Source organism: Aulonocara sp. 'chitande type north' Nkhata Bay, linkage group LG18 (assembly GCF_057382095.1).
Source record: "Aulonocara sp. 'chitande type north' Nkhata Bay isolate Kocher_YH1m ecotype deep benthic linkage group LG18, A_spYH_male_GT1.1, whole genome shotgun sequence".
In the NCBI taxonomy this organism is placed as follows: Eukaryota; Metazoa; Chordata; class Actinopteri; order Cichliformes; family Cichlidae; genus Aulonocara; species Aulonocara sp. 'chitande type north' Nkhata Bay.
In genome coordinates this window covers 9,328,575-9,342,064 of record NC_141361.1, presented here as the reverse complement: position 1 = coordinate 9,342,064, position 13,490 = coordinate 9,328,575, and the positions used below count along the sequence as shown (strand labels likewise).

General features: G+C 37.9%; 2 protein-coding genes across 6 annotated transcripts; both read right to left on the bottom strand.

Moving 5' to 3' along the window:
• Positions 1–847: 847 nt before the first annotated feature.
• Positions 848–4,161, bottom strand: LOC147307963 (uncharacterized). 2 transcript variants are annotated; one of them, XM_086271026.1, is made up of 5 exons: positions 3,797–4,161; positions 3,599–3,695; positions 3,115–3,225; positions 2,500–2,666; positions 848–2,167 (listed from the first exon to the last, which is right to left on the bottom strand). In XM_086271026.1, the coding sequence occupies exons 2-5, from the start codon at positions 3,686–3,688 to the stop codon at positions 1,240–1,242; spliced, it is 1,296 nt and encodes a 431-aa protein (XP_086127152.1). In that variant the 5' UTR covers positions 3,689–3,695; positions 3,797–4,161; the 3' UTR covers positions 848–1,239. The 2 variants fall into 2 exon arrangements, with proteins under 2 accessions (XP_086127152.1, XP_086127151.1); XM_086271025.1 differs by having other exon boundaries at positions 3,964–4,161.
• Positions 4,162–8,040: 3,879 nt separating this feature from the next.
• On the bottom strand, positions 8,041–13,108 carry LOC147307962 (uncharacterized). Of its 4 annotated transcripts, XM_086271016.1 has the most exons (14): positions 12,968–13,108; positions 12,156–12,181; positions 11,768–11,853; positions 11,587–11,619; positions 11,401–11,490; positions 10,918–10,989; positions 10,721–10,809; positions 10,506–10,608; positions 10,144–10,246; positions 10,012–10,064; positions 9,822–9,900; positions 9,128–9,600; positions 8,735–8,928; positions 8,041–8,626 (listed from the first exon to the last, which is right to left on the bottom strand). In XM_086271016.1, the coding sequence occupies exons 2-14, from the start codon at positions 12,160–12,162 to the stop codon at positions 8,482–8,484; spliced, it is 1,527 nt and encodes a 508-aa protein (XP_086127142.1). In that variant the 5' UTR covers positions 12,163–12,181; positions 12,968–13,108; the 3' UTR covers positions 8,041–8,481. The 4 variants fall into 4 exon arrangements, with proteins under 4 accessions (XP_086127142.1, XP_086127144.1, XP_086127141.1 ...); XM_086271018.1 differs by lacking the exon at positions 11,768–11,853 and having other exon boundaries at positions 12,968–13,098; XM_086271015.1 differs by lacking the exons at positions 12,156–12,181; positions 12,968–13,108 and having other exon boundaries at positions 11,768–12,098.
• Positions 13,109–13,490: the final 382 nt, after the last annotated feature.

The following is a 13,490-nucleotide window of genomic DNA, read 5'->3' as shown; positions in this document are numbered from 1 at the left end:
AATGTCCTCATAACTGTATATCAGGCACTTGTTGATCAAGATTTAGTATTTTGGTCTAAATAACCCAAAATGTGATGTCCACATGTGTGGACGCCAGGCTGGAGTAAAGTGTTAGAGCTATTTATACCTATGTAAACTTTTATACACTGGTTTTTACCTGTCTTGTTTCAGAAAGGTTTAAAAGGGTAATGTCCACAGTTTATTTGTTTATTTATTTGTTTGAATTCAACATATTTTATTAAAGTAATTGAGCTTGAACACAGAAAAAACTGAATCAAATAATCATAAAATCAAATCACTTGCATATACTGAAGTCTAATCTACTCTGAGCTAATGCCGGTTTCCAACACTAATGATCGGGTGAAGGAGAGAGATGAGGGTGTGCACGGCCACTGGTGCTCTTATCCCTGTTCTTTGTGATACAATCCAACAGGAAAGCAGTCAAACCCTTGGACATTAGCCAAGTTAACGTTCACAAATATATACACACAGAGGAACTCTGAGCCCCAATGTCAGCATTAGCACAAACATGCCACTTCATACCAAATCTCAGTGTGAGGTCAGGTGTTAGTCTCATTCCATTATTCTGGCTATATTTTCTTACTCATTACTATTAAACTTATACTTAAGACTAACTATTAACAAAATCACACCCCAATAACTCTGTTATTACACTTTGTATTTAATCATAAAAAGGCTGGATGTTGAAACCTTTTACTTCTATTTTGTATGAGCCAGGATTCTCAACAGCTGATACTCTATGTCCAAAAAGTGACAGGTATCGTTTTATGGAGCAAAAAACTTAAGAGCGCATATTTTATAAATAATACCAACAATTACAAATGCAGACCTTTAATAGTAATAAGTAATCCTTTATTTATAATGCATAGCAATATAAAAATAGTAACATATGAAAATATTACAATGGGCACAGATGAATTTGTATCAAAAACAGCAACCAAGCCAAAGTAATGAATAACACACATAAATAACAACTGCTTGAGAGACCAAACAATTTCTTTTCATCTGTTCCTTGGCAGAAAGTTAGGACAGCTATTCAGCTTTAGGTTTCAATAAACAGAAGTAATGGATGCAGTCCCTTTGAAATGTCACACAAAAGTCTACTTATGCATATACTTAGCTTTAACTCTTCTCTTTTTTGTTTTGTATTCCAAAAGGTTTTCATTTTCTCCAGAGGATGTCTCTCTTTCAGTGGTTATCGACTGTTCACATTCATTTTCAGACTGTTGGAATGTCGATGCTGGCCGAACGTTTCTTGCTAGAATACAATGGCCTAATTTTGCGTGCATTCTCTGTCGTCTTTATTTCGTACTGGCATATACTTTTGCCTACTTGTTTTGTTTTTAAGACATTTGTATGCAGTTCATCTATCATTGGAGTAATACCCTCTGGAATGAATGCCCACTGTTTAACTGTGTCTAAAACAGCATTTAGTTTTCCAACTGCATCTTCTGTGCATTTTTTGTCTGTGCTTTCAACTACAGGAGTGTCATTCAAAGTTGATAGAGGACTTTTCAGAGAGTTTTTCATTTTTTTAAAATGGCTACAAGCCACCTTCAGGCAAGCACATGTGTTATAGTGAGAGAACGTACAACAAGTGCACTGAAGTGTTTCAGCCGATGCAAAAAAACACAGATTTCCAAACAAACTTGGCATTTTTATCACTTTCAAGTCCTCACAGTGTACAAAGTAATGCCTTTCTTTCACTGCAATTCTTGCCAAGGTAGAAATGTCTGTTTCCATGTTTGGATAGATGTCATTGTCAGCCTCTGCTAATTTTGCAAGTAACACTAGATGCTTGCAAAGAAGTCCTCGTAAGCCATATGTACAGTTGCAGTAGGACTCAACAGGGCAGACGTCATACACCATGTCTTCTCTTGACTCAGATGGGACTTGATATGCATTAACTCCATGGCTGTTCTTGACTGTAATTTTAAGAGCCCAACCACTTTCCATCAGTCTTGAAGCAGAGTCTGAAACTTGAGACAAGGTGTCAGCAAACCTGTTTTTCATGCGGCCCACATCTTGCAGGGTTTTTATGACTGAGAAGTAGTCGTCGGCCTTCCCTAGGAGCACTTCAATCAGATCATCCAGACGCCTATTCTTGTAGCCAGATAAAAACTGGTATTTCAGGCGGTGGAAAAATCTGAAAAACAGTTATTTGAAATGATTAGTAACTGTAATTGAAGGAATTTAAAGTTTTAATCAAGACTGTATTATTTTTTTAAAAATTGGAATACCTATTGCACACGTCTTTTATAAAGGAATGCTCTGTGCCGGTTTAGCTGATTTAGGCAAATCCACCTACTCTGTTTTTTGTTGTGATAACATAAAAAACGCTGCTAGAATTTAAAGGATTTGCCTAAAACCTGTTCTGGCAATGACATGACGAACCTACTCAGTTTAGCCTCTTGGATTAAAGCATAATATCTTTTTTTCAGCAATACAATTGAATGAGGTCAAAATAATAAATCATACCTTTCAATCACATTGTTTGTTTCAGAACGAGCGTGACTGAAGCGACGGCCGTAGTCACACCACATGTGGCCAATGCCTTCCCAGTGCTTCTGAAAATACTGGCACACCAAAGGGTATTGCTTAAATGTCTGGCAGAACTCTGCTGATGTGGCTTTAAAGTCGTCCTCCTAAGAGAATTGGATGCAACAGAATATATTTCAATCCATTTAACAGACCTATTGAAATCTTTAATATTATGTATTGAAGGCCTTTTCCTTTTATTGAATAACATTAAGAATTTTAAGTTATTAATAATATGTCGTGTTTTTGTATTAAGAAGCAATTATTTCTTCCCTTACAATGGCTAAGAAGGAACACTAAACCTATAAGCATATTTGGTTTCAGCATCTGTCTGTGAAAGAATCCCACTCACAAGTTCTACTGCACAGTGGGTGACACAATGATGTTCTGCACAGCTTAAGTACTTGTTTTGATAAGCAAGATAAGAAGCCAGTTTTAGAAATTGTTTCAAAAATCTATTTTGTATCTCTCTGTAACTTTTTTTAGCAACTGAAAGTTATTATGCTCTTAGTGTAATCAAGAAATCAAAATGTGAAATAGACAAATTACACTTACAGATGTGCAAGCTTTCAGCTTACAAAAGAAAGAAATGATTTCATTTCTCTTTTGGGTGTTAGAAAGCCCATGGACCCCGGACTCTGATTTTGAAAGCCATCGATTAACAGCCTGTGAATGTAAGAGAAAAAAAGTTAATCTGGAGAGAGAGACAGAGGAGCAGCTGTACAAAAAGCATAAAAGAAAGCTGACGTCCAAAAATAACTTTGTCACTCACTGGACAAGAGGACCTGTGCATTGCAGAAATCAACCAGGCAAACATATTTTTAAATGTCAAAAAGAGCTTTGGGAAGCAGCCACCAGAAGATGAGTGCACTGTGGTCTTAAATGGATGGACATAGTCACTCAACATTTTATCCCTTTATATTCATTAACCTGAGTAGGTGAATATCACAATGAGGCAAATCATAACAACAGGACCCTGTTGTAAAAATGTGTTTCAGGTGCATCTTAGACAACGTGAAAAGAAAACAATGTGGTTTACCTGCAAGACATGGTACCAGCATAGAAGGATAGCTGACTCTGGAAAAACCTTCTGCAAAGCATTTATTTCCGCAAAGTCTTTGTCAACCATAAATGCTCTACAGAAAAAAAGAAAACACTAAATGAGATTAAACAGTATGAAAATGTTTTTGCTATCTCAAAGCACCACTTCAATGCCAAATTAAACATTTCAACTCACAAGTAGATATATAAAATACTGCATACAGCCTATAGGAATAACTTTAACAACTGGAAAGGAAAGTTTTTTGCAGCCCATGCTGCAGCTATAGCATTAGATTCTGGCATGTTATAACTTTTTTGAAAAGGAATTATTTCAAAATTAATAGCTGTCAATGTATTATTTACCTCGGGGAAGTTGGGAAATGCTCACAAACTATTCCAAGAACAGTTTCCAGGGTTTTCTGACTTTCGTTGCTGACAATAGCATAGGCCACAGGGGGCCTGTTCTTCGTACCGCGCTAAGTGAGTTAGCTGGATGAGATTGTTGACGATTTCACGTGATCCTGGATCGTTCGGTTCCCCGAAGCCCATCCGGGACTTGCTGTCATAGCAACAGAGCCGTAAGCGTAAACCTGCTGGGGAGCAGGTTTACTTTATGTAAACAGGATTAGATCGCGGCCACGCAGGTATGTCCGCGTCATTCATACGAAAGCAACAGCGATATTCCACCACTGTTTCACCATAAATAAATAACATCAATGTAACTAAAGATAATGCAGCACTTGATCCTTTTATTGATTTCACACAGATACATACAGGTCATTCCCTAAAAAAGGGAAATGTACTATTAACATTCTATTACATGTATGTGATTATTACAGATGTAATTCATATTTCAGAGTAGTAATTGTAAATTACTTCGTGTAATCAAGATGAGAGACCACGGCTATAAAAGCGAAGGTGGATTTGGGAAGTCTGTCGCAGTCATATCCTGTCCGTTTACGCGAGCAACCCATTGCGGAAGGTGCAAGATTGATAAGGATAGTCCTCAGAATTCAGCGTATATTGCGGGACAGACAGGATCCTTTAGCTCAGCGCGACAGTGTGCTCATAGAGAGATATCGATTTTCCCGTGAGGGTATTATTCACTTAACCAACTTGTTGACGAGGGGGTGCAGGACCACCACCTGTCTTTTTTTTTTTGCTCTGCCCTTTTCTTGGTTGCTGTTATGAACAAACAAACAGAGTATTCCAGGGTCTCTTTCCAAGAGACGACAAGCAATATAAGTGATAAATATTACCATTCTGTAGAATATTCTTATATTTCACTTTTACTTGTTCCCATGTTCTAGTGGGTCCTGTTGTGGCTCTAATGTGAAAGGGGATATAATATAACATATTATAATATAATATAATGTAATATAATATTGGATAATATGGTGTGATATGATAAATCTACCCTACCGCCTACTGATGTTGGCCAGAGGGGCCGATGGCGCAATATGGCAGCCTGGCTTCTGTCAGTCTGCCCCAGGGCAGCTGTGGCTACAACCGTAGCTGCCTCCACCAGTGTGTGAATGTGAGAGTGAATGAATAGTGGCATTGTAAAGCGCTTTGGGTGCCTTGAAAAGCGCTATATAAATCCACTCCATTATTATTGTTATTATTATTATTATTAAATTACTTACGAGTTTGATTTGTCAGCAACTTTCTGCCAGCCCTCTCTCCTTGCTTTTGCAGCCTTTGCAGTGTTCCCTTGCGTTTTAATTAAACTCTGAAACTCCTGAAATCCCTCACTCAAGAGTTCTTGCTCTGCTGCCGAAAAATACCGAGCGCGCTCCTTCGACATTTTCGCCGACCAATCAAAGGGTTGCCGATCAATGTTTCTACTATCGATGCATAGCCCCTGTTGGGCCACCCAGTGATCTCACATTACTTCATCCAGCTATACTAATCGTCAACAACAGGTGTGTTCGGGGAACCGGAATAGCGAGCTCAGAGTTAGCGCGATGATTTGGTCTTGGATGTTTCATTTGATCTTGGATGTAGTAAGCGACGTACGAAGCACAGGGCCAGGGACTCCATGCCCATGATCATCTCTTACAACAAGTGTGAATAAGGGAAATGAATACTGGTTAACGCAGTGCGTGGTGTCAACAAATACTAACTGTTTTTTCATTACAGGTGTCTGCAAAATAATCATTAGTTCTTGGTCAGATGTGTATGGTTGATAGAAGAGAACATGTTCTTGATGTTTTCCATTAAGTAAGGTATGTACACATTGACTGTCTCCACAGTTAAAGTGCTTCTTCCTCATCATGCAGGTTCTAACACTGTCAATGTCACGTGGTGTGACAAAATGCTCTCTGTTGTGAAGATCTCTGTGTCCATGTTCTTTGGCCCATTTATGACATTCGGTTAGTATGATGGCTGGCTTAGTTCCAAGGGAAAGCAGTTCCTCAATCTTCCTCCTCAAATCACTGGAAATATTGTTGAAATGTGCGTCTTTTGGGTCCGAAGGATCATGCCCATCATGCTTATCATATGTACGCTGCACGATGACTGTGTGGTCTTTCCAACATTTGAGTACTTTAAATGAAACATAGGCCTTACAGCCCACTGCTCTGTAGCTGTTTCGACTTTTTTCCCCAGCTCTGATGCAGTTGAATTTGTAATAGTCTCTTTTCCTGTCTTTACCTGAGGCAACATTTAAACATTTATAATGTCCATGAAGGGTTAATGAGTTCAATTTTTCTAACACAACACTGAATGGGTCCTCCTGGCATTGTGACACATGCACACAAAGTTGTGTGTCTTTTCCAGTTCTTTTTTTTTCGTCATTCAGAACACTTCTTCTAATTATGTCGTCCATTTCTGGTGGAAAAATAGCGAAGGTTTAATTAGTCAATATTCATTAATTCATTTTAACTTGTTTTGGGGTTTTTTGCAATACAATGTAAATATTAAATATAATATTAAAAAAATATATATATAAAATAATATAAAACAAACAGGGGCTAAAAGAAGCTAAACTTTCATATGGTATGTCTCTGGCAACTTTAACATGATGTCCCAGGGACAACATCTACACGATGTCCCAGGGCAACTTCTACATGATGTCCCAGGGACAACATTTACGCGATGTCCCAGGGACAACATTTACGCGATGTCCCAGGGACAACATTTACGCGATGTCCCTGGGACAACATTTACGCGATGTACCAGGACAAATTTGTAAATTTCTGGATTACTGTTAATCTCCATAGAATCAAGAACTCATGTCCAGTTTCACAGCTATGGACCAGTTAATTATGTTTCCAGGTGATAGTTTGATTCATAGATTCAGCACACAACCATAAGTCTAGGCCTTTTAGTCCAGATTCTCTTCACTTATGTTTGTAAAATGATCAGGGAAGCTACTGCAATTTTGCCTGACCCAACCCCCGGGCCACGAAACACCCAAAAAGTTGGGGAACGCTGGTCTAGAGAACACTGGTTAGCTAATGCTGTCGTCAAGTAGCCTATCGCTAGCAAACAAACAGCAAGCCAAGTGAGGAACATATGTATAATGCTTACCGTTTATTAAAGGAAAGTATCCTAAATTGACTTCAAATTCGGCGGACAGGCGAATTGACTTCAAATTCGGCGGACAGGCGGCGGTTTTTCGCTTCTTCACTTGTATTTCGAAATAATCGAAGGCGGGTATTTCGAAGTCGCAAAGGAATTACGTCACAAGAAGGTGATTGGTCACTTGCAATGTTGAACCTGGAACAACATTAATTATGATGATGTGGGAACAATGCTGACACGAGGAAATCAGATCGTCCTTATTTTACCACTAGTTGACCTTTTAATGATGGAAGGCTTACCAGCCACATTTGAAACACTGTCCTCTGGATTAACACCATCATCAACACCAATATTTTAAATGCAAATGTTCGCAACCAGATAACCATTCACTCACTTCATAAATAAACTCATCATAACACATTGTTTTTGCTTTAAACCATGTTTCATGCTTTTCATTTTCATCATCTGGTAACACACAGATCAAAGTTTACATAGGTATAAATAGCTCTAACACTTTACTCCAGCCTGGCGTCCACACATGTGGACATCACATTTTGGGTTATTTAGACCAAAATACTAAATCTTGATCAACAAGTGCCTGATATACAGTTATGAGGACATTATACTGCAACTGTTCTATCGAAATTTCAAATTAATGTCCTCATATGTGGCTCTCATTTTTCTCAGAAACAAAAATTAGGTAAAAAAAACCAAAACCTGGTAATTCTTTCTTTTTACATTCATCGGGTTCCAATCGGCCCAAATATCAAAGAGAAATTAAAAATGCATGCCATGGAAGATTTCGGGTCTTAGGGGGTTAAAATGACCAGACCCCTCTGGCCTGTTTTCCAGGCCACTAAATTAAACCCAGTCAATTACCAATTGAACAGAATAAAAACCTACGAGGTCCACTAATAGTCCAAAAGTCCAAATCTTTAATAGAAAAGACAGGCAGAACTCAAACAAACAATAATCCAAACGAGGAGCATATATACACACTGGAAAGTAAATAATTATAAGTTATTAAATCAGACTAATTAAATACAGTAAAACTAATAAGGGAAGACGAACACACGGGAAATAAAAATAACAGTGTAAACATACCAAAACTCAAAATAAAACAGGAAAGCTACTACAAACCGAGTGTGACACAATTACATTCATATTGAAACATATGTGATAATTTTCTTTCTTTGTAGCATTTTTAAGATATGTGTTAGAACAGTCATTATGCTGTTTGGATTAGGAACCAATCATTTTTGCCAAATAGTTAACACAAACTTAGAACAACAATGAACAATTTTCAAGATTCTGATTTACAGAACAAACAAAAGTCACAAAAGGTTTCATTATTTAAGAGACAAGATCAAGTTTTTCACACAGGAATGAAATGACAGAATCCAGTGCAGCGGGGCCAAAGGTGTGTGTCAGCAAACTGAAGGTTGAGGAATCAGTCAGCTCATGTTTAAGATTGTGTTGGATTTTGAGAAGAGTCTGTCTGTTATTAGAAAGTAAGATTAACAATGTTACACCAATAACCCAAATACGGGGAAATGACAAATAATACCAAAAAAGATACAACTTTCATATTGTTTTACTAACTTACTTTGTCATATCAGCACTTGAATGGTCGATGCCTTTACAGACCATGTCTGTTGTGACATCGCAGGCCAATCTTCCGGCAAACCCGAGGGCTAGCTCCCCAGCCTCCTCTTCACTCAGAACACTAAACACCGTTACTTTAGTTTTGGCCTTCTTAGGCCTGTCAAGAATCATTGCGGGCAGTTTGGCTTTACGGCCCTAAAAAAGAAAAAGTGCAAACACCAAAAGAGCAGAGAGAGACACACACATGCGCACAAAGTTAAATGCTTTTGTTTACATGGTGTAATTGTGTATATGTTGCAGCAAATGCACAATTTCCAGCCACATTGTCACTTCATTGATACGAGTAACCCGGATTTATTTCAGGTGACATCAAAATCACGAAATGTATATCTACCCCAATCAAACCTCTGAAAACATGAACTGACATGTTCTCTGCGTTGATTCTGCGCTTGATCTCGTCTTCTGTTATTGTGTAGGTTTTCTTTTTTGAGCTTGGTACAGATAAGCGACCATGCACTCTGTAAACTGTACTAGTTCCTTCTGAATCAGTTTGGAATTCTGTATCTGCATCGATCCTGTCAACATCATCAGCAGCAGCATTATCTGTACTCAGACTTGTGCCGTATACTTCTGCTTCTTTTTCTTTGTCTTCAGTCTGTGTACCTTCATCTCTGACTGTCAGTCTTCCTATCTCACTGTTACTTGTCGATTTGCTGCAGATGTTCTCTCCCTTAGGAACTTTTCCTTTGTCATTCGCTGCCTGATGCTTTCCCTGATGACATTCTTCACTGGCTACTTCTATTGCTCCTCCTGTATAGCCACCCACTATGCTGCACAACTCCTTTCCCTCTGCTGTGCTGCACTGTGCTGTTACATAAAGAAGAATGATATAAACAGCACTATATCAATTTAATTGTGAAGAGAAATCCCCACAATACGACACAGTTATGTCTAAAATAGTTTTGTGTAAAAACTGGATCTTGAAACGTCCACTTTAATTACACAGTCCTGGTGTGCAAAGGCAAAATTACGAAAAAAAAATTCACTTTAAACATTTTTGGACATTGTTTAGTTATATTGTGACTTACTCTCACAGAAGATACAGATGCCACAAACAGACTTTGAACAACGCATGTGCTTGTATGCACCACATTTCTGGCACTGCACCTGTGAATTTAAAAAAAAAAAAAAAAGAAGAAGAAATAAACAAACAAAAAACAAATGAACAAAGTCCATTAAATAAACAATCTATATGGCTAAGGACATGTCATAGTGTACCCGGTCTTTGGCTGCAATCACACACCAGCACTGACTGCACTTCCTAGTTCGATCTGCAAAATATAATTTGTTTAAGTACAAGTTACATTTTCCAATGTTAGAGAAAAAGAAGGCAGCTCATTTTATCTTTACCTATTGAGGAAAATAAGTAGTGGCAAAGTCGGGACCTGAGCTTTGTGATTTCAGTGTTGTACTCCTCCACTTGTGTTTTACCGTCAATGAGAGATTGGGCAAACTAATAATTGACGAAGAAGAAAAAAAAAAAAAAGAACAAAAAGAATTAGATTAACAAAGAAATGTTTGTTTGTTTTTAACCCCCCCCCCCCCCGAGAAAAAAAAAAAAAACAGAGCAACCAAAGCAAAGCATTACTGCTGAAATGGTTCAATCTACAAAAAAAATTGAGATTTTACCATCCTGCCTCTAAGGCTTTAAAAACTGACTAGGCAAAAATGTAAACATTGCTTATATAGGTTAAAGCTATAGTTTTCAGTACCATTATGACATGCACTCCACATGAGTTCCCATCCTGTTGATGTGGGTGGCTCACATGTGACAAGGTCCACTCTCCAGCGCAGCCTCTTGCTGAAGCAAATGAGCTGAGAGATCGCAGTTATTACAAATAAAAAGCATATAGAGAAATCAATAACCACGTTCGGTAATGATTTCAATTAAATTAAATATGTTATGTTAAATATGTTAATTAATTACCTCCAGTTTTTCAACACCGCACTTTTTCTGACCTCCGACTCGCCAAATGAATTCATATAGACTATGGTCCTCTTGGGTATGTCACAAAACTGTTTTGTAAAAAGATGGATATGGTAGGCTTGGGCCTTGAGCTTTCCTAATGAGGGACACTGAAAAGTATCATGCACTAGAGAGAGTGCAAAATCTGTGCAACTTACAAACAAGGTCCAGTGGCTGCCGTTTTCCAGACAGGCTCCAATCAATTTCTCATACATCTGAAAGATGTTTTTCTGGAAATAAAAATAATGTGACAAGTATGTTTTTCTGTCAAGAATGACACTGCAAAACTGCAAAAGCTTGTCAGGTGAGACTTGTAATTAATTCTGCAGATACACAAACATATAGAAAGTGTCATTTTTGGTTTACATTAATTAATTTCTATAGTGTGTACAAAACAAATCAAGACCACAGACTCAACACGCACCACTCAATTTTTGGTGTTCTTTATCAGTTGGCCAAGACAGAAATGTTTTAATCTGTGTGCATTGCTTTTGAACAAGTCTTTACACAGAAAAGGTTTCAGAAAGGTATTTTTCAGGTTCTTCTGACAAGGCTTCAATTTTGGAAAATGCTGTTTGTTTATAGTGGCAACTTATAAACCCTTTGTGATAAGAACATAGTTACCACAGTCCAAGTCATACCTTCAAAAAGTATGCACTTTGTGCTCTTGTGGACCCATCCAAAATTTTTCCAGTGATTTGGCTTGGTATTGGATAAATGTGAGGGAAATTCTATAAAAATAACATAAATACACCTATGTTTTCAAATACATTACAAAAAACGTAAACATGCTATGTCATTATGATCAAACAAGCTTTTCAACATACCTCACACTGCAAATAGATTAGGCCATCTATTACCTTATAAAACAAATAAATAAATACATATAAATAAAAACAGAACTAAGGAATACGATTCATTAAGTAAATTGTACAATAAAGTGTATTTAAAGCAGAATTTAACATTAGTTTTATGACAACATAAAAGGATTTTTATGTCAAGAGGTACCTCATCTGAAATGTTAGTCTGGTCAAACAGGGATTTCAAACTTGAAATACCAATAGAGTTTGGTCCAGCTACTCCCACAAGGTAATCTGTGAGAAAGCATATGCTGTAGTCAACAGATATCATTTTCTTTTTGCATGCTGCAACCATCATCCATTTCAGTCTTCTAGGAGCTTTGTCTGGTTGTAGTTCTTTTTTCTCCTCCTCATCTATTAATTAAATTGTTTTCTGACCTTCCTAACTGTTTCCGACCTGTCTTCCCAATGTGATGTTTAAGCAATATATGTATGGTCAGAAGGGGGTGAAATTTTCATTGCAGTTGTACGTGTAACATTGCATGTGATAATAAAAGGATTGATTGGTTGATTATTCAACATGAGTTGACATTTACCTGACATTGTGAAGGAGTCACAGTTTCTGTAAGGGTGTAAGAACATAACATGTGGATTTGTTACACTTCTTTTTCACAAGTTAATAACAATCAATAATTTTCATTCCATTATTTACAAGCTATCACACGATGTCCCAGGGACAACATCTACACGATGTCCCAGGGACAACATTTACACGATGTCCCAGGGACAACATTTACACGATGTCCCAGGGACAACATCTACACGATGTCCCAGGGCAAATTCTACATGATGTCCCAGGGACAACATTTACACAATGTCCCAGGGACAACATTTACGCGATGTCCCAGGGACAACATCTACACGATGTCCCAGGGCAAATTCTACATGATGTCCCAGGGACAACATTTACACAATGTCCCAGGGACAACATTTACACAATGTCCCAGGGACAACATTTACACGATGTCCCTGGGACAACATTTACGCGATGTACCAGGACAAATTTGTAAATTTCTGGATTACTGTTAATCTCCATAGAATCAAGAACTCATGTCCAGTTTCACAGCTATGGACCAGTTAATTATGTTTCCAGGTGATAGTTTGATTCATAGATTCAGCACACAACCATAAGTCTAGGCCTTTTAGTCCAGATTCTCTTCACTTATGTTTGTAAAATGATCAGGGAAGCTACTGCAATTTTGCCTGACCCAACCCCCGGGCCACGAAACACCCAAAAAGTTGGGGAACGCTGGTCTAGAGAACACTGGTTAGCTAATGCTGTCGTCAAGTAGCCTATCGCTAGCAAACAAACAGCAAGCCAAGTGAGGAACATATGTATAATGCTTACCGTTTATTAAAGGAAAGTATCCTAAATTGACTTCAAATTCGGCGGACAGGCGAATTGACTTCAAATTCGGCGGACAGGCGGCGGTTTTTCGCTTCTTCACTTGTATTTCGAAATAATCGAAGGCGGGTATTTCGAAGTCGCAAAGGAATTACGTCACAAGAAGGTGATTGGTCACTTGCAATGTTGAACCTGGAACAACATTAATTATGATGATGTGGGAACAATGCTGACACGAGGAAATCAGATCGTCCTTATTTTACCACTAGTTGACCTTTTAATGATGGAAGGCTTACCAGCCACATTTGAAACACTGTCCTCTGGATTAACACCATCATCAACACCAATATTTTAAATGCAAATGTTCGCAACCAGATAACCATTCACTCACTTCATAAATAAACTCATCATAACACATTGTTTTTGCTTTAAACCATGTTTCATGCGTTTCATTTTCATCATCTGGTAACACACAGATCAAAGAACCATGAATAGTTCTTGCTTCATTACACAAAGCAACAGAATC